We start from the raw sequence: 25170 nt of genomic DNA on the forward strand, positions 1-25170 counted from the left end.
AAGTGGGTCAGAACATATTATGGACTCTGTTGTTGTGCACTAGAAGTTCCATGGTGTGCTTTGATGTACTCCCCTTTTAAGCTCACTGTGGAAGTTCTAGTGCGCAGCAGCAGCAGAGTCCACATGGTCAGTTAGTATGTGGCAAGCTAGTGCACTGAAGAGTCACACTGTGGCTTGCCATGCACTAACTCTTTGTGTAGACAAGCCCTGATTCACATTTTGTGAATGACATTTGGATTTTGCAGAGATTACTCTCTTGTATTCTCAAGCTTTCATGATTATCCCACGTAAAGATGTTGAATGTTTGAAAAACAGTGCTTGTGCTCATATTTTTCCATCAAGACTTAATAAAATCAGTGGTTGCCTTGGGGGTAGAAGCTAAACCTAGACCCCCATTCTCAGTCTCCTACTAAACAGATTTGCTTAACACCTTCCAATCAGTCCTTCTCAGATCACAAAAGCATCCCATAAACCACTGTGGTGAGTTCAACAGCACATCCTTTGAGGCACAGGTAGAACTGGCATGAAGGATTGCAAAGAGGACAGTCATAGCAAGTAAAAGGTTGAGAAATTCTGCTTTAAATGATGCATTAAGAAAACAATAGGTTTTGCTGCGATTGTACCTTTGAGGTAGTTGGTTTCCAAATCTTCTTCCCTGTGGGATACAAGTTTGTCAATCCTTCTTTGTTACAAGGGAATAAGATTCCTTCCATCATTAGGAAGCTGGAGCGATTATTTCCATCTGTAGTAACCACTCCACTCTTCCCAGAATCAAAAATTGCAGTTCTTTCACTTAAGACCTTGTATATTACAATGGGATATAGTATCAAGAACAATTAGGTCCAGTCATGATATGGATCTCAAGGGAGAGTTTACATTTGTTACGCAAGTGTTCCCCCACAGAAATCTCAGGATTATTACCCATGCAAGATCTCCTTCTGATTTATGTTGTGATTCTGCAGGGGAGACAGGCAGAGCTGGAGATGCAGTTAAAACATGGAAAAGAGGATCCTGAAGAGGTGCAGTACAAACAATTTACAGCCTGGCTCTGGTAAGAGAATGACTGTCTGCTCCTCATCACTTGTAACTAACTGCAAGTGAGGGGCCAAAAGGGCGGGGATACTTCAAAGGCTTTAATGTTGCAAGTTTAATCATCAGTATGAGTGCTAATGAGAAAAAACAGATATGATCTCTAATTTTACAGATATGAGCTCTAATTTTTTAAAAGATGGAGAGAAGAGAGTGTAGGTAAGGCTGCTTATATTTACAGGTAGCTAACCCTTTGCAGTTTATGGAATCCAGTAGTGACAGTAGCTGGAAGGAATTGAAAACTGCAGTTATTTTATATCCTGTTATATGAAAACCTTTTGCTCAGTGCATAATTGAATAACAGGGACAAAAATTATGCTGTCTTTATTGAGTATGACTTTATATCATGTCAAAGCTTACATTTCTTGTAAAATCACAGGTTTCAGAGTAGCAGCTGTGTTAGTCTGTATCCGCAAAAAGAAAAGGAGTACTTGTGGCACCTTAGAGTCTAACAAATTTATTTGAGCATAAGTTTTCGTGAGCTACAGCTCACTTCATCGGATGCATGCAGTGGAAAATACAGTGGGGAGATTTTATATACACAGAGAACATGAAACAATGGGTGTTACCATATACACTGTAAGGAGAGTGATCAGGTAAGGTGAGCTATTACCAGCAGGGGAGAGAAAAACAAACAGCACCACCTTTTGTAGTGATAATCAAGGTAGGCCATTTTCAGCAGTTGACAAGAACTTGTGCTCATCAGCTGCTGGAAATGGCCCACCTTGATTATCACTACAAAAGGTAACACCCATTGTTTCATGTTCTCTGTGTACATAAAATCTCCCCACTGTATTTTCCACTGCATGCATCCAATGAAGTGAGCTGTAGCTCACGAAAGCTTATGCTCAAATAAATTTGTTCGTCTCTAAGGTGCCACAAGTACTTACTTTCTTGTAAAGACAGTCTTGGAGAAGGGAGATTGGGGGTGCATTCTCAGATACTGTGATGATGGGTACGTTATAAAACTTAAGGATGTGTTTGTGTGTGTGTGTGTGTGTGTGTGTGTGTGTGTTTTTAAAGATGTGTACTCTCATCCAGATCTTCAGCTGGTGTATATTAGTTTAGTTCCATTGAAGTCAATGGAGCTATGTTGCTTTTACAACAGAAGATTTAGTCATGTATGTTTATTATAGATGTCTCTCTTTCTCTCTCTCTCTCTGTATTTTATATGTTTTTGTACACATTCACATACACACAGTCAGGATGATCCTTAAAATAAATTAAACGTTGAGTTGGTATAAAGTCATATTCATTAAGGAAAATGTAATTTCTCAGTTATTTTATTCAACTAAGCACTGAGTATATGGTAGGTAAAATAGGCCTGATTCCCTCTTCTCTTGAAGGAGATTTTTGCCAATGGCACTGTATTTGATCCTCTGTATCCCAATAGGTATAAAGAGAAAAGTGTCTGCTCTCCTAGAACTTCTGAGTTAGGGTGGAAGTAGAAGACATTCTTGCAAAATTGCTTTTTAGGTCAAAGGACCAACAAAATCTGCCTTAGCCTCCTCTCCCCAGTGTTTGTAATTGCTCAACTGTTAAATTAAACAATTTTTTAAAAACTGATTTAAATTTGTGCAGATGTAAGTGCTAAGTCAGCAAAGGAAGTGGGTGCCCAGTTGTAAGGTTAAGAGTCTCTCCAGGCCCTTCCTCATGGGCTCAGTCCTGCAAGGTGCTGAATACCCTCAGTTCCCATTGACTTAAAAGGGATTTGAGGGTGCTGTGCACCTTACAGGATCAGGTTAGGATAAAAGGAGGGGCCAACACTCAGAGGACCTATTAGGTATTTATCAGTATTGCCCATCCTGAAATCTAACCTTGACGTTTGCTACAGTGGAGAGGTCAATACAGAATTTTACTGTTTTAATGCATTTTTGCACCATTATATTGAAGTTTTCCATTAATGGTTATGCCATTCAGTGTAAATGCTTTCAACTTAGGTAGGTTTTTTTAGTGACTGTGCAAAAACAAATATTGTGCTTAAAATGAAACATTGATTTTATTTTTTAAAGTATGAGTGACCTGTACACTTTGTTTTATAGCTATAATTTCAAACATTTTATTATGTGTTGTAGAAATTTCATTGAAGGATAGATATCTTTTTGGGTTGGATGACAGTCCTAGATAAGATTTACTACTTCATATTTTAAATTGTGGTGTATGGGATTTATATATTAAAAAAAACTTGTCAGTATAAAAGATTTATGGCAGCTCATCCTCTGGATATGAATGCAAAACTAAACAAATGAAGTCAAATAATGTGTTGTAAATTGAACACAGTAACATAGAATGTATTCTAAATGACCCTGTAGCTTTCATTTCAATACATTTAGACTATTGCACCACCTGATAGCTTAACCACACATAGTTATGTTCTGAAGTATAATAAATGTTGGATAAATTGTTATAGTTCTCCATTGTAGAATATTTACATTTTATTAGGCTGGGGCATAGAACAGCAACCTGGAAAGCTATCTGCAATAGCTAGATGATCAGATTTATGGCTGTTGCATGAACTTGTATTTTCCACAATGTGGTATAAAATCAGATAAGAGCCTTTTTAGAGGACAGCTTTAATGGATTTAAGGATGTGAAAAATGTAAGATGGTATGTGACAGTTTTTACTAGTTTACACTAAGTTTTATAAAATAAGTATTGGATGTGATGTTTGCTAACATAGAGTGGTCAATTGGAGGACTAGAGGGAAAATGGCCAAGTTCATGCTGCAATGTAAAGTATAATGTGCTAACTTTACTTTTTGTCTCTCCTGCAGGGTTAGAGACATGCTGACTGATGTTATCAAGGGTGCTTCAAAGTAAGAATTGTTCCTTTATTAGAGGCTAGAGAGTTATTTCCTCTGGATTTTTTTCACTGTGGATGATACAAGCCAATATTACCTATTAATGTGATTTCAACTCATAGCCACAAGTATAAGGATAGGAGCTTTCCCTCCATGTACTGCATTGTACAGTTGGCTAGGTGTATTATCCGAAGCATTAGGCATAGGCTGCTCAAAAGGCAGAATACCACTTTATGCACTAGTGGTCCAATCTTGTATGGCAGATGATTTTACTTGTCATTCTTTTTATCATTTTATTCCTCTCAGCTGTCTCAAGGGTGGAGCATCACCTCTTCAAAGCTAACCCACTGTCTCTCACTCTTAAGGGTTCCTGCTTGTGTCCAGACCCCTCTCCCTCCTGAAGGTAGATGCAGATATATGTTTTCAGACTGAAGTGAGCTGTAGCTCACGAAAGCTCATGCTCAAATAAATTGGTTAGTCTCTAAAGTGCCACAAGTACTCCTTTTCTTTTTGCGAATACAGACTAACACGGCTGTTACTCTGAAGACTGACACTGGCATGTTAGCTCATGGCATTGGGTTAGCAATGAACACTCTGGTCCCATCCTCAAACACCACTGAAAGGCTTTAGGGATGGTTGCTAGTGGCTTGATTTCTTCCCTGCATACACGTACTTCATTGATGGACATCACTTCACTGTGCCCTCCAGTTGGTTAACCTGGATAACAGCTTCTTGTGCTCTACCAGACAGAAGTGCCAAAAGCCACTAATCTGGATAAAAATAACTCTTAAAATCATAGGCTCTGTCATGGAGATTGCAGCAGTGATAGAACCACAGTGCTATTTATCATAGGCTGATTCAGTGGGTGGTACCTGCTGGAGCTGCAGAGAAGATTAGTTTTAAATATATTGGGAAATTCAAAGTTCTGGCAGTTCTAGATATTCAAAATTTCTGTAAAGTTTTTGAAGGTTTTTGCCTCTTTAACCATGCAGCTATTCTTGGTGAATGCTGCTGTTAGAAATGTTCACATCCATATGTTTCCCTCCAATCCACCTTCAGGTAGTTCACTCCTGGATGGAGGATGGGATGAAGAAGAGGAACTGATTAAAATTGAACTCTATATTTTAGCTACTCATTAAATGCCTATGAAAAGTTAGAGAACTAAAGGTTGAAATCCTTTGTGTAACTACTATAAAGAGCAAGATACAATACAGAGAAGCATAATGAACTCTCAGAATGTCATTTCCTGGCTCTAAGTAACAAGAGCCAATTTCTTGAAAAAGAATGTACAAGGTTTTTGTTATGAAAATAGTTCACTGGTCAAATTAGTTCGTTAGGTAACTTTTCACTGTTGGTTCCTAGGGTTACACTCTCTTCATTGCTAGCTTCCAGGGATTCCCATGGACAGACCATGCCGCTGGAGCTTTTGCTATGTTTTGTGTTTTTTTCTAGTCTAACTTCAATAAATTCCAGGATAGAATGGTCTAGTTTTTGAAACATTTTTGTTTTTTCTCATAGAACCTACTGGTTTGGGGGTCTGTGGTGTTGGTCTTTATGCTGACAGGCTGATATTTTGTTCTATGACAGTGGATTGTTTTTTATGAATTTAAGGCACCCAGGTGAGGTGGGGATAATTTAAAAGTGTCTAACAGCTGAGGCATTTTAGAGTGCAACCACTGTCACTAGCAGTAGACATAAAAATAAATGACTCCATCAGTAAATTCAGAAGTGATTTAAGGTAACATAAGAAGAATACTCTGAGAAATGAACTAGCCACCTAATAAAAATTATTTTAACTATCTTTGATCCAGAATGGTCTGGACTTAGTGTCCCAGAGCTGAAAAGTCAGTGACATTCCATTAAGACGCTCATCTGCCTAATCAAAAAAACTATTTTCAGATGCAAAAAGAAATCTCTAAAGAAAGGAGAATGGGTTTGAGCTTTCAGAGTAGTACATATTTATAGTAGTAGTTGAGCAGTCTTTCTGGATATGCAATACAGTGATGCAGTGTGTAAAAACAGAAACTGAAATGTAGAATACTTCATCTAACCATTACTGTACATTATATCAACATCCAGTATGATGGTATTTCACATATTCTATTCTACATAATACCTAAAAGGTAGACTACAGGATGACAGAGAAGTACTTGGAGCCTATCTTTGCAGTCCCTTTTCTGGACATAAACTGAACGCCAATGTCTTTGTTTTAGGAAAATCTTAAGAAAAAGCATCTAAAAGAATTTAGCAGGAAAGGCTCACAAGAGTACCTGTTCCCTAGCAATTTTCAAAATCAAGAGGATAGCAATCTAAATTTTAATTGATGGGAAAACTTGGATATGAAAACCCAGTTTTCTTCTTCCTCATTTCCACCACATACACAAGCACAGAGCATAGATCAAAAAGTGCCTAACAGTGACTTTAGTGCATAATTCATATTTAAAAGAGTCAGTGCTGGTCATAACTCCAGTTGCACCTGATGTCTCACAAGGTAAAAGACTTGGTGCTGGTTTTCTCCCTGTAATTTCATTGGCACTTAGGAATCTTTTATGCGTTTTAACCTTGCAGACATGATTACTGCTTCACTGCCTGATCCGTATATGTTGAAAGAGTATGGCTAAGCCACTCCTGCACCTAAACTCCACAGCTATTGGAAACTGATATGTTTATAAACAAGAAACTTTAAAATAACAAAATACTGAGGGAGCGTACATTTGTCCAGCATTGTTAGCAATTCCTGTGCACAGCTGTGAGAGTGTTCCAATCTGTGTACCAGGGAAGAGTTGCATTTCTGTGCTAGCACATATTGGAACTTTTCTTTATTACATTTGTATGAAATCTTAATGCTCTGTGGTAAGAATGCCACACAACACTTAGCTGCATAAAGGTTTATAGCCAGGTGAGACTGAGACCTGTTTCGTGGCTGTGTACGTGTTATGTGTGTTTACATGCCGCTCCTGCTGCTACTATAATAAGCACCTACCTCTCCAATCATTGCATGCTTTTGAAAGAGTGTGGCTGCTAGACTCAGCCATGTTAAGATTTTTGCAAGATAAGTACCATCATCAGACAAATGATTCTGTAGAAAGAATTTTATCTTTTCAGCAAAAGCAAAATATATAAATGGTGTGAGGAAGACTATTTAGCTTCTACAGACTTTCTTTAGTAACTTGAATGCAACAATAGTCTCTCTCTCTCTCTCTCTCTCATATACATATACACACGTTTGTGTTAGGCTTCGGATGACAAAGAGGGAAAAAAGAAAACTATTGAAACAGTAAGCTTAGTTTCCTCTCCCATCTCACTGTGATGTGAGGGTGAGATGTGGGGCACTTCCATTGGGTCAGTGAACCATCTGAGATAGTTGTTAGCTTTGAGAATCTCTCTGAAAGGTTGGTATTTGCTATGTAGGACTCTGGTGGCATGTGCTTTCCCAATTATTACAGTGTGTTTCATTTTCTGGATCTCTTGTGTCTTGTTAATTACTGTTTATTCTTTTCAATAGGGACAGCCCAGTGGTGAAAGGAAACTCTATCTTAGCTTTAACTGGCCTTGCAGTTGCTGTGACAAAATATGAAAATAGCCTTTCTTCAGACACTGAAGTAGGACCAGAGGTGAGTTAAAGCTTAGAAACACTGTTTTGTCATCTTAATGTGACTTACAATCAAAACAAAAGCACTGGGAGGTTGCATGGCTGGGAGAGCTGATAAAGGAATGCAGAACCCCTCACTCTCTCAGCCGTTCATATCCAGTCCTGCTCAGTAGAGACCATCTGCTAGCTCTGCTCTGTGCGCAGTGAGTTTGGTGGTCTCAATCTGACCGTGTCCTCCTCACACACAAAGTCACAATTGACACATTTGTTGTCAGTATTGTCAGAGCAGAGAAAGATCCAGTGGATAGTGAGGCTCCCCCTCCTGCTTTCTCCAGATCAGATTTAATAAAATGTTTTGAGAGAGGTTGCATTGCCACTGTCTGTGCTCTACCTGTACTGCAGCTCAATAGAGGACTTCACTTTCTGGGACTGGCAATCTGGCACTGGCCATGAGCTCTAAATTCACACATGGAAAATATCATTTGTTTTAGAAATAGATATATCCACAGTATGTGTGATTTGTGTATATAAATAATTACACACACAACTTTTGTCATTGTGTCCTCTGCCGCAGAGTATGGGCATTGGCATTCTTCTTATGTTGACCTCAAATCCTTAACCTTGGTTCATTATTTGGTCAGGAAAGGAGAACACTCGTTCTGCTTGAAGATCATTATTAACATGGATTTATTTTTCAGCTGGTAAAGTGATGACAAGTTGCTGGTATTTCCCAGTATAACAATAGTACAAATTTATAGATAGTATGGCTCAAGAAGCTGCTTTATATACCCGAAAATATAACCAGGAGGAGAGGGAAATGTGGATTGTAGCTAAATGTGAAAAGTAGGATTATTATGCCCAACTTTTCAGTGTAATAGAAATACCACAAACTAGTAGTCTGAATCTGTTTTATGTTAATTACCTTCCCACTGGATCTGCATGGATTGGAAGAGCTGTAAAGGGCCCCAGCAGCTGGGAATGCCACACACTGTTCTCCACTGACCACTCTGTCGAGGGCAGTAACAGTTTTGACAGGCTCTGGAGGGACAGTAATTCAGCCTTTTTATTGATGAAAAACAGGGTCATGATGCAAAGCCTTAAGGAGGTTAAAGTGGAATATATATATATCTTTAAGAGTGAGAGGAATGAAGATTTACTTGGTACATTGTGGTCTCCCAGTATTCTTGCCCCAGTGCCAGAAAACTCTGCCTGTTTTCTCCACCATGTACCTGGTTTTCAACTTGTTGATTTCCTGAAGATTCTTCTGAAAACCAGTCTCCATTAGGTTACTGTGGTATCCTGCTGCTAGGTCAATCTTTGTCACAGTTATTTGGCCTCACTGTTAATATTTGTTTCATTCTTGCATTTTTAGTGTTTTTACTTTGGTTAATAGCATCTGTCAGAACAGGGTGGGGCATTTTACAGTAGTGTGTGTTTGAGATTTTGCTTGTGTGGCCAAAGTGTTGAAGACCCTACATGTGTAAGTGCCAAAGAAGGCTGGAACTTGAATTTGATTTAATCAACTTATGTTTCCAGAAAGTAAGCCTTATTCTCAGAGGTGTGACATTAGCACTTATTAGGGACCTGAGGACACAGCTAAAGAGCTATAGAGCCTTTTCAGTTATGGGTCACCAGTTTGACTCTAGACCAGCTCAGTGGCAGTTAAAAGTTGTTCCTACCTAATGGAATCATAGAATCATAGACTTTAAGGTCAGAAGGGACCATTATGATCGTCGAGTCTGACCTCCTGCACAATGCAGGTCACGGAATCTCACCTACCAACTCCTGTAACAACCCTCTAACTTATGTCTGAGCTATTGAAGTCCTCAAATCGTGGTTTAAAGTCTTCAAGGTGCAGAGAATCCTCCAGCAAGTGACCCGTGCCCCACGCTGCCGAGGAAGGTGAAAAACCCCCGGGGTCTCTGCCTTGGAGGAAGTTTTGGTAGTTTCTGTATGAGGGGTGTGGAGTGCGTCCCACTCCAGGTTCCATATCACAAACTCATTCCCATCTCTTTTCACTAGATTTTAAGCTCTTTGGGGCAAGGGCAGTCTCTTATGAATGTTTTTGTGCAGTGCCGAGCACGATGGCTGGTTGGATTCTCTAGCAAGATCTCATGAAACAGGGACAAAAATTGCATTGTGTGTGATTAATTTGTAAGAATTAGCAACACTGTAAATTGCCACAGATAATTATGGGTAGGAAGAGTTCAGAAATCAGAAAACAGACCCCAAAACCGTGATTTTATCATTTCACAGTGTTTTCACTCTTTGGGTTGGCAATACTGAATTTTTGATATGAGTGACCTTCAGGAGCCTGTCCAGTCAGTTCTACCAGGATACCAAGTAGGGAAGCATTAGTAAATAGCCCCCTTAGAAAACTGACTTCTGAATTGTGGGGGAAACTACCTCTGTATCTCAGTATGTTTGTTCAGCGATGGTTTTAAACACATCTTATCAAGCTAATGAGCAAAAAATATGATGACATATGTTCTGTCTGCAAGTTCCTGGGTCATGTTGTTAGAAATAGTGCTGCTGGGAAATGGAATGAAGTTCTTCTCCATAAGGGGTGCCAGAGAACAAATTCAATCAAGCGAATTCATAAAATATTTGTATCCTGAACACCCACAACTACTATTCACTTACACCTACTAAATTAACTTGTTACAACATGGTATATAGAAATAGGGCCATGTGATTTCCTATGCCAAACGGTAGGTTTTTTCATCTTTTCTCAAGTGGAATAATAATCTTTGTTCTGCCCTGGGTGCTATTTCTAGCTCTGTCATAGTCTTTAGGGGACGTTGGGCAAGTTTCAGTCTATCTGAGCCCGTTTCTTTGGTTGTACAGTGTCCCAGACATATTTTAAGGCTGGATTTGTTCATTTTGTAAAGCACCTTGAGAGACCCAGGTGGCAAGCACTACATAAGCACACAATATTTGTTGTTACTATTTTGCTAACAATGTTATGACTGAGGCACATACTGCCTCCTGTTTCTGAGAAAATTGTCTGTTACCCATTTTATTTCTGTCTCAAGGGGAAAAGGTCTTTTTAGGACTGATTTCCAGCCTGCTACTGAGGGTATGGGGTCAGGGGACTGCATTGTTAGAGGTACCATCCATACATTGCACACGTTAATCCAAGCATAATTTATTGCATTGGTAAATTGCACTTCCTGTGTCACGACACCTCAGTTTACTGTTTATTTTGTGTGTGCATGTTCTGTTTGTGCATCTGTTGTTTTAATACATTCTATTCTTGTTACAGCACACACCATTAAACAAAATATGAAAAGACGCCCTTTGACTGAGACACAAGTTGTGGTCCTGTCTGCCCATATATAGTGGCTATCCATGTAAAATTAAAGATCCCATGTCATTTTTCAAGAGAGCAAAATATTTAACCATAGTGTCCTTGGAGAATATCATGCTGTTCATTCAGGCTGAAATTTTTCAAGTTTTCATCCATGATTTTTGTTTCCACATTTAATTTATGCCTTGCTCTAGGAGAATTGATACAGCCAGTTACTTGCTCATATTGAGCCATAACAGTTTAGGGCTGTGGGTTTTTTCCCCTACTGCTGCTAGTTTGAGGCCTGATTCAGCCATCTTTGCTGTCATTGAATAATACCTTATTCTGCCAACTTCATGGAATGATTTGTGGGAATAAAATGTGCTACTCGTGAGTAAGAGTGGCAGAATTAGACCCTTGCTGAGTAGCTAAATACTTCATAGCTGGCACCTCAGCTGCTGAATCTGTCTTCTGTCCTTGAATGTGGCCTGGTTTAAGAATAGAAATGAATTAATATTTGGAAGCTGTTATTTAATGTTTATTGGCTTATGTCATTTTTCATTTCCTGTAGACCGAACCTGATTTTCTTCCCACAAAACACTGGATTTCTATGGTGATAGAAACACTCCTTAGTATTGTGAACAGTCGCTATCGTGCTAAAGGTCAAGTTTTCCCATGGTTCTACCAGGTACATCTAGAAGTATAAAAACATATAGAGAACGAGGTTAAATCAGTAACTATTATGGGCAAGAGAATAGATATTTGGATTTAGTGATCTTAATGTCGATGACTGTATGAAATAATTGTTTAATCTTGGTTTTTATTGATGCTATTAATTCTTGCAAAAAGACGTGTGGGAGGATGAGAAGGCTTTATTTTATTTTTTAGCAAATTTGCTTATTTGTATATTTTTTCTCTGATTTTTTTCCTTCAACTCTCTCTTGAATTTTCTTCTCTGTTTGAGTTTCAGCAGTTATTGGTATCTATTTTATTATTATTATTATTACTATTATTTTGCAGTTTAAATAAACAACAACCCTAACCTCCATAACATTTCTACCTGCATGTAGAAAACTTAACAATAAAACGTTAGCATATCAACCTAAATAGATTCTCATACCACACCACAAATCAAAATTCTGAGTTTGAGTAAAAACATGGCTCTTAAATCATGCTCTGTAGGTTGTGTAACTCTGACTCTGAATGGGGAGTTATGCAGTCAAGGTCCTTCCCCTGAAAATGCCTTGTTCAACTCTCATATCTAGGGACCATTAGCAGAAACATCCTTTCTGATTTCAAACTGATAACTAGAACCTAAAGTATGAACCTGAACCCCTTGAATAGCATCTGGAGGTGAACTGGAAGCCAGTGTAGTCTTCATGAAACAGGTGTCATATGTTCTGTGCAGATACCACTGCTAAGTACACTGCAGCTGTGTTCTGAATTAGCTAAAGCTTCCTTTCTAGTTTCTCTTCAAAATGGTATACTTGTGTAGAACACCTTGTAGGAGGAGCCTTCAAGGGCACTGAATGACAGTGAGCATTATTGATAAAGGGTGAGCAAACTCCTTTCCCATGGAAGACACCACTTCTGTCCCTCTCTAAGTTCTTCCATCTACCTAATAATATCAAGTTGATCTGAGCTTCAACCACCTCGTCATTATCTATGTTTCTGTCTTGGCCAGTCTGCAGGAAGAGCAAAGAAACCACACAGCTTGGGTTAGATGAGAGGAACATAGAGTGGGGTATAAGCCATGTGATGGAACCGCAGCTCCAGCCCTCTCACCGTCTCCCCTAGTGGCCTCACATAGACTGAACAGAAGGGGCGTAATAGAATGGTTCCTGTGAGAGGTCCCTCATGCAAGAGGTGGCTCATGGTGAATGAGCATTTGTACACAAACTCTCTCTGTAATCTTTCTTAAGGAACTGATCCATAAAAGGCGGTTGCATCTAGCCACATCAACAAAACATCAAGGGCAACAGTACTGAAGACTGATAGATCTAAAAGAGTTAATATCAACCCTAGACCTCTGTCATTACCGGGGGAGGGCCCAGACAACCAAAATCAGTGCAATATTAACACCACTTGCAAATATAATGCCAGACTGCCAAGGTCAAAGGAAATCCAGGGACTCAGTTGGTACTAGAGTTAATATGTTGCAGTCTTCCAAACCATCTGCCTCCAGAAGTGGTACAATTTAAAAATACATTGTATTTTTGAGACAGATCCCAGGGACTTCATTCACAGCAGTTCCCTCTTCCAAAAATACAATATATTTTAAAATATGTTTTTACTTTCTCAGTCTGTAAATTTCAAAGGACAAAGCCTCCTGTAGAAATCACTGCTCTACAGGATACCTGGCATTCTGATTTGAGTAGTTTTCTTTTTCTTCCCATAATTATATATAAGCTAATACACATATAGTAGGCTATTGCGTATAATCAGCTTTTATTTATAGCTTTGTAAATAGAGGCAGTTACAGGGATTTCAGCTTTTAAAATGAAAAGGAATTTAAAGCCTTTGTGATGAATAATCTATCTCCTGGGAAGCTTTTCCACCAAAAATTTTGCAGGATCTGCTGATGTTCCTCCACCCTGGACTTGATGTTTCCCCGCCGCTAAAGCAGCTTTTTTTTTTCTTGATAAATTCCTGGCTTTGTGTAATTACAGAATCGCATGCCTGTTTTTATTGACACATACATGAGTTGGATCACTTTGCTGAATATTTTAGTAAGAAAGCTGACTATGAAAACAGATAAATGTATTTATACTCAGACCAGCTATTGAATTCCTATTTCCCTCACACACTTTGTTTTTAATTCCATATTTACTCATCCTATTTTCATTCTAGAATGTATATTTTCAATTACCATATTATTAAACTGGTTATGAGGGGAAAAGAAATGTTGCTGGAGGCAAAGCCATGAAATACTATATGCTCCCAAATAGAAATGCAATTACAGTACTGTATGCGGTATACTTTTATATTCCTAAAATACTGTTTTCCCTCGCAAATTGGAAAAAAGAACAAAAAAATCTTTTTTTTTTAATGTGTCCTAGAAATCCTATTCTGGTGAAAACACAGCCAGTGCTATTGCTCGCTCCTGTGCAGCCACTGCTTTGTCTCTCTTGGTGCCAGTTTTCATTGTATCCTGCAAGGAGAAGGTTGAGGAAGTCCTGAGTGTACTGACTGCCAGGTTACCTGGGAAACCAAATGCTGATGAGTCTCAAGCTGTTCAAATCCACATAGGCCTTGCTTTGGGGATGTTTATCTCACGTTTGTGTGAAGAAAAAGTCAGGTATGGATTACAGTCTACAGCAGGTGTGTAAATAACTAACTTCCTCCCCTTCCCGTAATGTGGTGTTTAAGTTCTGCAGAATAAAGTGTTTACATTTTGTAGTCTAATGATTCCCAAGGTCTTTTGCAAGATTACTTAAAACATCTTTTTTATTTCTTGATTAATCTCTTCTTCTTCCCCTCCTCTGTTATTGTTGCCATACTGTGCTAGGTGTGCTTGTTTAAATACAGCATGACACCCTCAAGATTAATGATGCGTTTTAGTTTTCATAATTGTGTAGGTGTGAAGATGCTCGTGTGACTCACTTCAGTGATACAGCCACAAAAAAAATGTTAAGGGGATTAGCTTCCCTTATTTATATCATTGTGTGGTGGTATTCACAATTGTAAGAACATGATTGTCACTGTTTGTGTTAAGCTATATGCTGCAGAAGTATGACATACAACAAGAATGTCTGGTTTCTTGCACCTGATACTAAACCTCTTGGCTGCATCATGAAACACACCACTTTCTAAAAGCTGTGTGTATCCAGTATAACGGACCTTCTTGAAAGTGTATCATTACTCTGTGGGGTGACGACAGCATTCTCAGGGACTGTTTGGTAGAAGTTACCTTACAGCATATCTGTGCAAGATTGAAAGGAGACTCTCCGAGATGATTGCCACAGATTCCTGAATGTTGCCAAGAAATTCAGGCACTCAGCTTAAGCTATGGATGTTTTTAACTTCATGACTTTTAGGGTTTGTGTTTGCTTATACCCATAGTAAAATACAGGTACTTGATTTAGGTCTTGCTGGCATAGCTATTATTTTTATCCCTTCAAGCTGAGGGTTTCTAAAGCAACTCCCTTGGCTAAAATGCATTTTGCATTCATGCGCTACCCTGATATTCAGTACTAAGGGGATAATGGGAAAATAAGATTGCCCTGCTTTTTAAAAACCTACAGCAAAGTTTGAGGATACATTGCCTCTTGATAATTAGTCAGTAGTGACAACTGAGCTACAGATAAGCCATAAAAGCCTTCTGAGAAAACAGGATTAGATCATCCCACTGTACCAGGGGACCTGAACTATAGTTTGACTTTTTTTTTTTTTTTAAAGGAGAATAGCAAGAGGACATTTTTTAAAAATTCCTTGCATATTAAGGCAGGTCGGTTTTTGCTTTTTTGCCACCAAATTTTCTCGCTTGTCATAGTATTAAATTCAGCTACCAAACTCTGACTTAGGAAACTATTCAAGTTGAACCTAGAGATAATTTACACCAAAGCCTTCCTACTCTTTAAGAGGATTTTCAGCACATTCTGTAAGCAAGAAATCCTTTGGGGGTTAGATCAGGATGTTCAGGCCTCTTTCTCCAAATAAGATCCAAGGATTTTGCTTTTCATTTGTGGTGCCGGTGGTGAGGGAGCAACTTTTCAAGAGTGAGCCACAAAATTAAGTCTCTGAAAACATTAAGCCTGTGAAAAATTAAAGGTGCAGCTGCAGCCAAGTTTTATGGGCCATGTACTACTGTGGTTTTCTTCCTTTTTGGTGTTAGCAGTAAAGGTCTCAGGCTTCTGTGTGAGTGCTGCCTCATTACAACTGAGCCAGTTAGAAACAGTGGTGAGTGCTGAAGTGGATTCGTGGACTTCAGCTGTACATGTGTTTGTGTGAAAGCACAAAAAATGAACAATCATGCACTTACGTAGTATGAAATCTATTTTTTTTTAGCAAATAAAAAACAGTGTTGAATGGCAAGTTCATTCTTACCAATATCACAAGCAGCTTGAGGAGCTGAACAGTATCTTTTCTATTTTTTTTTTTCCTGTAGTGATGTATCTGGCCAACAGATGAATTTACTTCTAATGAAGTCCCTTGATGCATTGGAAGATTGCTGCTTTGACACTAGTCTGGAGTACAAGTAGGTTTATTCCATTACTGATGTCAGTGTTTACTATGATTTTTACCATTCTTATAGTCCATTAGGGCTTCAACCCACAAATTCTGAATTTAGGACCCCAAACCTGTTGCTATGAGGAGACTGATCCTGTCCGTCCTTGAATACTTCTACCTGTCTTGTGTCCTTTAAATCCCTTACCGTGCTCATTTTAACATACATGTTAGGATTAAAAATTCAATTATCTTGTTCATTGGCGATGGAGCAGCAGGCAGTGGCAGCAATTTGAGGTGGAGCATTGTTGCGCACCTTACCTGCACATGTTCGTTAATGAAAGACACTTTTGAAAGTGCCCCTCTGTGTTCTTCGATAGCTGCCAAGATGTTCAATGGAGTCTAGTTGCTGCTGCTGCTCTGGAGCCTATTACTGGAATGTGCATGTGTGCACAATATAGTCTGAGCCATAGGAGCAGCTGCCTCTCATGGCTCCTTTATCTGGGAGAGCCAGTCTGTTCAATTAACAGCTGTGGATGGCATGAAGAATATGAAGGGAGGCAAATGTGTGTCATATGCTGCAGGTTCCTTGAAGGGAGCAGCAGTATGTCAGCAGGGCAAGACATTGTTGAAGAATATTCATAGTTACCAACATAGGCAAGCCCAAAAGTATCTGCATACTGGATTTCCTGTATATTAGTTGCCACTTAACAATCAACATGTACCACAGAATGGCATCTCAGATATGATAGTTACTTTCTATTCTAGGAACAGAGAAATATCTGCAATATCTCAGGTATCACTGTAGGTAAATGTTAACTTTGTAATGATGACCACTTGTGTTGATTCTTCTGTTACCAAAGGCATCAGAGCAACAATTTCTGTTCTTCCCCTCCCCCTTTGTACTTCTTCAAAAGCCCAGGAGGGGTCACAGCTGTACTTCATTGGGCTCTGAAGTTGGAAAGATTAGTTTGGATTCTGATTTGAGTTTCTCTGCCCTTGGCTGGCATAGAATGCACAGGGAGTTGTATCAGCTGCATCACATTGTTATACCCACCGCTGCTTAAGATAAAAGCTTCACAGTAACAGCCAAAATAGTCCCTCCCCTCCCCCGCACCTGCCAGCGAGAGGCGGACAGAAGAACACAAAACTGGAGAAGAGAAGAGGAAAGATTAAAGCCTTTTTCCCCCTGTAAAGCGAGTGGGGGGGGTGGAGGGGGAAAGAGTGTTAAGCTAGTTATAAAATTGGTGTGCAGTGTGAATCCTTAACTTGAAACTGAGCAAGGAAGTATTTTTAGGCTTTAGTTGCTATTGATTCTTGTCCAGCTAAAACAATAGCTGTTTTTAAAGTGGGTTCCTTTAGCCTTTATATTTTGCACCATAGACACTCTTGCCTATGTGACTTCAGTAGTATGTTTATTTCATTTGGCCTTCATCTGCTGGAGATTGTCTGAAGATACTCTGGTGTTCTGTTCCATCAAAAATATGCTACAAACTGTCTGCAAATAGATATAATATGTTACATAAATAAGGAAAAAGTTCAGTTTTACACCCAACATATGTTCCCTCTAAATGTGGTTGGAATAAAGTTGCTTCTATTTAATATGTTTCTGGGAGAGTTGCTTCTGGTGATATAAGTCACCAAGAGCAAATTCATCATGCTGGCCTGATTTAAAAGGTGTGTAGCTTTTATTGAGAGATCTCTAGCTGCTTGGAGCTGCCATGTGCTTGGAGAGGATATGTCTTATATCTTACTGCCATCTAGTGGAAAAGACATCACTTACTACCATATTTTTTCACTGTTGCACAGTAGATCTTTTGGTTTGTATAAATTTTTTTGCAAACTAGTGGCTCAGTACTGCCACTAATACATGATATGCACCATTTAGGAGATGCAGTGAGACATCCTATGTATCAAAGAGCATTACAGATTTTTTCCTTGCGTGCCTATTTAATAGAAAAATTCAGTGCAGTGTGTACTGCATACACTGGAGTTCACATAACACTGTACACTTTTGACTGATACGTTGACTGTCTATGTTGATAATAGTGTTGTTCACGTCAGTGATGTTCAGTTTAATTAGGATAATTCTCTCTTGCATTTTTTGTTAGTGTACTAATTCTTTAGTATTTTAAGGCAAAAAACCAAAAGATAGGGAGCTATTTCAAATAAGCAATAAATATTATAATAAGCAACAAGATTACATGAATATTATAAAACATCTGTTCAACTAAACCAACAAATGATTGTTTACACCATCATATTGTACTATTACAGAGCTGCAAGTCTGCGTAAATTACAGAAAAAATACTTAAAATCTTGCAAAACCGTTCTCTTCCAATAGGCCACCATAAGAATGACACAGTATTGACACTCCCTCTTACCCAAAAACCCAAACAACCAACCAAACATACAAAAAATCCTACCCTGAAACAAATTAGCCTTAAGGGGGGAAGAACCCTAATAACATTTTAGAAAACCAAAAACTTTACTCCCCCGGCCCCCTACAAAGAGACATGTCAGACACTCCAAGCAATCAGATAGGGACTTTGGTATTGCTATTGATTTTACATGGAAGATGCTCAGATGCTACAGTGATGTGTGGTGGTATAAAACCCTAAGATAGAGAATTAAATAAATATTGTTTAGAAACCTATATTCACACACATTACTGTTGAGTATATGTGTATGTGTAAATATATATAAAATGGGGGATTTTGACAAATAACTCAATGATTAAGTCACTAGTAGAGTCATTAGGCTCTCTCTCTCAACATTATTGACACACAGAAGGTTCACTATGTGTTTGCATTCATAGTTATATAATGCCTTTTTATGTTGTTGTTCTAATTTACATTGAATATATTATCTCTCTAAAAAATTCAATTCTACAAGGATCACAGAGAAAGCAAGGTGAAAAGAACCAATCCAAAGAGAACATCCAGTTTCATCCAATTGTTACAACACAATATGCAGATAGCGAATATATTGAACAACATATCGTCCTTGTTTTATTACGTATTGGCTTGGGAATTTTTTTCCTTTTCAACCTAAGAAAAACAGTGTGTGTTGAAGATGGGGTTAACTTTGACCTCTCTTTGGTTTATGTATGCTCCAAATGTTGAAGTATGCCAAGATAAGTCACAAATAAGTGGTAGTATTTGTGGCTTACCAAATATATATTTTCCTTCCTTAAGGTATATTTTTATAGAGCCTTTCAAATGTTTGGTTACTATATTGATCTATGGTATAGCTGAACTAGTCTACAACTACTTGAAGAACAAACAAGATAGGACAAAAAAGTTTGATTGTGGGCAAAAGATGAATGTTAATGCTTATCTGTTCAGTATATGTGCAATAATGAGCCTGATAAATCTGAAATTTTCAAGGCATTAAATGGCCTCCATTCAAATAATCATCTAACATCTGTGCACAATAAATTGATTTGCCTCTGCAAAATGTTTAATATGATCAAATATCTGCTTGACAGCAGTACAGGGTAAGTTTCAAACATTTTCGGTACAGCGCTCCATCATTAAACCTTCTTATAGATTGCTGGTCCAACTGTAGTCAATGGCAAAAATTCCTGTTAACATCAGTGGTTTCAGGATTTAGCCCTTATGCATAATATTGGCCCTTTTAACTTTTATTTTTGTATTAATTATTTGTGAAGCACTTTGTGGAGCAATATATTCTACAGTACTATATATGGTTGAATTATTCTGCTAAGAAGAGAAAATACCATTATTGTCATTATGTCAGAAATATTACAGTAAGATCCCATAGAGCATGCTGTGGCACTTTCACTGGTATGTTTTTAATGACCGTATAGACACAATTTAAAAAGAGAGAAGTAAGAATTATCACTAATAAATTCACTGTTTTCCTCACAAAACTTTATTCCTCTTACACTCTCCTATGAAATGTAAATAATTTTTAAAGCATTGTTACACTGGAAATTGTTGTGATTGGAAATCTAACTATATCTAACACATTTTTTCTTTTAGCCAAACTTTGTCTCTAATTTTTGCATATTTTATGGATAAATTATAATATAAAATTTATATATGATAACTTGCGATAATTCTAAATATTTAATTTTCCAATTGTTCATTAGTTCATATATCCCAGTGATATTTAGGAGTATCTGTTGCTGAGGGTTATCTTCATTGTCCTCTGAGGCGTAGATAGAGACTGGGAAAAAATGTGTCTGATCCTTATAGCCACTGCCAATTGCTGTTGGAAAGTGTTAAATATTTAAAGATAATGCCAAAGTATTTCTTGAAGTTATTTTTTAAACAGGATATCCTAAGTTTTAACAAGAGTCCCCAGAACTCCTGCCCTCCTTGTTTCACATTGCATTGACTGTTCACTTTAACAGTTAATATTGCTAGTGACATCAGTATAGTATATTATGTGCATAAGAGCTGGGAGTGCTCCATCTCTAGAGGCAATGAACTCTTATCTGTGTGTCTGTGAGGAAGAGAGAGAGAGCAGTCCTTTAAGGAGATTAGGTATCAGTCATAGTAGTAGTATCTATGCAGTTGAAATGCCATATAGGTTCAAATTGAGTTTCTACAGCTCAGTATCCTGCGTAGTATTGAAAAATAGATCCAGAAGGAGCCTAGGCTTCCTTAACTCTTCCCAATCCATCGGTGATCTTCTTGAAAACACCATCCTGGCCACTATGGATGTAGAAGCCCTCTACACCAACATTCCACACAAAGACTACAAGCTGTCAGGAACAGTATCCCCGATAATGTCACTGCAAACCTGGTAGCTGAACTTTGTGACTTTGTCCTCACCCATAACTATTTCACATTTGGGGACAATGTATACCTTCAAATCAGCAGTGCTGCTATGGGTACCGCATGGCCCCACAGTATGCCAACATTTTCATGGCTGACTTAGAACAACGCTTCCTCAGCTCTCGTCCCCTAATGCCCCTACTCTACTTGCGCTATATTGATGACATCTTCATCATCTGGACCCCTGGAAAAGAAGCCCTTGAGGAATTCCACCATGATTTCAACAATTTCCATCCCACCATCAACCTCAACCTGGACCAGTCCACATAAGAGATCCACTTCCTGGACACTACGGTGCTAATAAGCGATGGTCACATAAACACCACCCTATACCGGAAACCTACTGAACGCTATTCCTATCTACATGCCTCCAGCTTTCATCCAGACCACACCATATGATCCATTGTCTACAGCCAAGCTCTACGTTACAACCGCATTTGCTCCAACTCCTCAGATAGAGACAAACACCTACAAGATCTCTGTCAAGCATTCTTACAACTACAATACCCACCTGCTGAAGTGAAGAAACAGATTGACAGAGCCAGAAGAGTACCCAGAAGTCACCTACTACAGGACGGGCCCAACAAAGAAAATAACAGAACGCTCCTAGCCATCACCTTTAGCCCCCAACTAAAACCTCTCCAATGCATCGTCAGGGATCTACAACCTATCCTGAAGGACGACCCATCACTTTCACAGATCTTGGGAGACAGGCCAGTCCTTGCTTACAGACAGCCTCCCAACCTGAAGCAAATACTCACCAGCAACCACACACCACACCACAGAACCACTAACCCAGGAACCTATCCTTGCAACAAAGCCTGTTGCCAGCTGTGCCCACATATCTATTCAGGGGACACCATCACAGGGCCTAATCACATCAGCCACTCTATCAGAAGCTCGTTCACCTGCATATCTACAAATGTGATACATGCCATCATGTGCCAGCAATGCCCCTCTGCCATGTACATTGGTCAAACTGGACAGTCTCTACGTAAAAGAATAAATGGACACAAATCAGACATCAAGAATGATAACATTCAAAAACCAGTTGGAAAACACTTCAATCTCTCTTGTCACTCGATTACACCTAAAAGTGGCAATTCTTCAACAAAAAAACTTCAAAAACAGACTCCAACAAGAGACTGCTGAATTGGAATTAATTTGCAAACTGGATACAATTAACTTAGGCTTGAATAGCGACTGGGAGTGGATGGGTCATTACACAAAGTAAAACTATTTCTCCATGTTTATTCCCCCCCCCAACCCCCCACTATTTCTCAGACGTTCTTGTCAACTGCTTGAAATGGCCCACCTTGATTATCACTACAAAATTCCTCCCCACCCCCCCGCTCTCCTACTGGTAACAGCTCACCTTAAGTGATCACTCTCTTGTTACAGTGTGTATGGTAACACCCATTGTTTCGTGTTTTCTATGTATATAAATCTCCCCACTGTATTTTCCACTGAATGCATCCGATGAAGTGAACGGTAGCTCACGAAAGCTTATGCTCAAATAAATTTGTTTGTCTCTAAGGTGCCACAAGTACTCCTTTTCTTTTTGTGAATACAGACTAACACAGCTGCTACTCTGAAACCTAACCCTTTTATGTTTTCTCTTCTTTTTAAGCACTGGATGCATCTTGGGTGTAGGACTGGTTCTTTCATTTATGAGTCACAGCAGCCAAACAGAATCACGGGTTCATGTCTCTGCCTCTCTGAGGAAACTCTGTAACTACCTGGATGACAGTGAAGAGCAAAGCAGAACGTTCCAGGAGGTAGGACTCTTTTTTTTTAATCATAACTTTCTATCCCCTCCACCTTTCCTTTGTCCCCACCCGTAACACTGATTTTTACTGAAGACATAGCCATACATCCCAGACTAATGATACACAATTCCAAGGTATGTTTCTTTTATGCATGAACCTTTGCCCTCTAGTTTTTCTTTTATCATAACATTCTAGCTTTATATTTATTAAACAAAGCTTATTTGAGATTCTGTGTTTTTTATTTAATACAGCACCGGCACAAAAAAATAATACATCAAACTATTTTTAGATAGAAACCTTGTCTCTTCTTAGGTAGAATCCTTGCTGCAAGGGATAGTCTCCCAGAAAGCACAAAGCAAGTTACTGATAAACGAGGATAACCCTTCCTTTAAAGTGGTCTCTGCTCCTTTCTTTGAAAGTTCGTTTTGCTTGCTCCTGTGATTGTAGCACTAAGGAATGCTACTGTGGCTGAGAGTTTGTCAGCATTTCCCATTATAACAGTTTTCAAGTGTTTTAAAACTCAGATGAGTGGGGTTTAAGCATAACATTATTTATATAGTGCCAAAATGCATGACACTTAACAGACAAATGAGATGTCATCCCTTCCCCAAAGAGTTTACAATTCAAGTTGAGATGTAACTTGATTAGTGAGGCTGACAAAACTGGGGAAACCGTAATGGAGACTGAGAGAGAGAGCAAATTAGAGCATGTGCTTATATTTAAAAAAAGCCTGTTCCTGTCACATTTAAGCCCATTGCATGCTGAATAGTTGAATTACATAATCCCCTGTTTTTCTAAGGGATTTATAAGCCATCAGTACAGAGTTCTACTTTTTTTGTACAGCACTAAAACTTCTTTCTTTTCTTTTTTAAAATAAAGGTATATTTTTATATAGTTCAGTTTTTGCTGGCAGTCAATATATGTTGTGGATTAGCCTTCTATAGTTCTTGGATTTTGCAATGAAGTGTTTTATAGCTATAAAGTAATGTTTCATCCCCATTGATTCTAGAGTGCTTTACTGAACCTTAACTGGTGTACAAATTTTACACAGGGTTCAGTGTAGCAACTGCTGGAGTGACATGCAGCAGCTGTTTAACATTACAAAAGACTTTGGGATAAGAAGTAAAGCATATTTCTTTTCAATTTGAAACTCCATAGGGAATTTAGGGAGAAGGTATGTAATTATGCCAGTTACAGTTTGCCCAGGATACTGGGACATGACTACACTTACAAAAAAAGCCATGGAATCTTTGATGACCAGAAGTGGTTGGGACCGTAGCTTACCATTTGTGTTTGTGAGGAAGGTTTCTGCACTCCCTGTCTTATTCCTGTCCAATATGTTCAACATTCCACACCTGCATCATACAGGGTTAATCCCTGACTCATCAGTATTGTATCCTGTTGCACTAGTGTGTTCTTTGGAGGTCTCCCATCCAAGTACTGACCTGGTCCAACCTTGCTGCATCTGAGAGCTGATGGGATCACAGCACATTGTGGTATAACCTCAAAGTATTTTCTTTCATTGTGTGATCTCCTGATTACACATACTGAAAAATGTGACTGTGTGTGTAGAAGGTCAAACAAAATTTTACCAAAATATTTTTAAGCATGTAGTTTTGGACTTAAGCACGAAAAATATCGCTCCAGAGGATGAATCTTTCTAGGAAATTAAAAACAGCTGAAAATAAGGCTTATAATTGTAAAAAAACTTCTTTACCGTAACTATAATTATGCCAGAACAGCACCGCATGTTTTTAAATACATAAGCCATCAGCATCCTGCATTGCCTGGGACCAGGGGTTCTCAACTTTTTACTTTCTGAGATCCCCCACAACATGCTATAAAAACTTCCTGGCCCACAACTGTTTTTCTGCATATCCAGTAGATTAAAAACCAGGGCAGGCATTAGGGAGTAGCAAGCAAGGCAGTTGCCCTAGGCACCACACAACAGGGGCCCCACAAAGCTAAGTTACTCAGACTTTGGCTTCAGCTCTAGGTGGTGGGGCTTCTGACCCACACAGTGGGGCTTTAACTTTCCACCCTGAGTTCTAGCAAGTCTAGCAACCCTGCTTGACAGACCCCCTGAAACCTGCTTGCGGCCCCCCCGGGGGGCCCTAGACTCCCATCTCTTATAATCTTACGTAAAGTTTCTGTTCACAACACTGAAGAATTTAGGATGCTCTTTAAATGTCACAACTCTGTCTCCAGACGGACAATAAATACAAGCATTGTGCTAACACTGGATTGAATAAAATATACAAAGGCAAAGGAGACCAGAGTTAAGGCAGCAATTACAATTTACTGCTTTGGTTTAGATATAGGAATTCATAAACATTTCAAAATACTAGGTACGTCTCTTACTATCTGTAGTACCTGGGCACAAAAGTTTGGGTTGAGGGCGTATGTTTAGCTCTCAACATTAGATTTCCTTTGGTTTGGAGTATCAGTTAGTAGTGTAATTTTAATGTTTGATTGTTTGTCCGTTAATGGCCAGATACGGTAAATTTGAGTGTTATCACAATCCTGACATGTAGCATGCAGCAACATTGGAAACCACATGGAAAGCTTGTATTGGTCTGGTTATTTTACAGTGGACTTATTCCTATACTAAATGACTGTATCCACAATTTATTTCACTTGTTTCCTAGAATTAGGTA

At 38.8% G+C, this 25170-nt stretch overlaps 1 protein-coding gene across 6 annotated transcripts in view; it reads left to right on the forward strand.

Annotated features, from left to right (window-relative positions):
* Positions 1–25170, forward strand: part of FOCAD (focadhesin) — a 199885-nt gene that overhangs the window by 144895 nt on the left and 29820 nt on the right. For all 6 annotated transcript variants that reach the window (XM_073345495.1, XM_073345491.1, XM_073345494.1 and 3 more), the window contains 7 exons: positions 963–1051; positions 3863–3904; positions 7395–7503; positions 11342–11458; positions 13830–14068; positions 15878–15967; positions 22375–22522. In XM_073345495.1, coding sequence (XP_073201596.1) covers positions 963–1051; positions 3863–3904; positions 7395–7503; positions 11342–11458; positions 13830–14068; positions 15878–15967; positions 22375–22522 — 834 coding nt within the window. The remainder of the gene's footprint in view (positions 1–962; positions 1052–3862; positions 3905–7394; positions 7504–11341; positions 11459–13829; positions 14069–15877; positions 15968–22374; positions 22523–25170) is intronic.

The sequence above is a fragment of the Lepidochelys kempii genome, chromosome 5 (genome assembly GCF_965140265.1).
Source record: "Lepidochelys kempii isolate rLepKem1 chromosome 5, rLepKem1.hap2, whole genome shotgun sequence".
In the NCBI taxonomy this organism is placed as follows: domain Eukaryota; kingdom Metazoa; phylum Chordata; order Testudines; family Cheloniidae; genus Lepidochelys; species Lepidochelys kempii.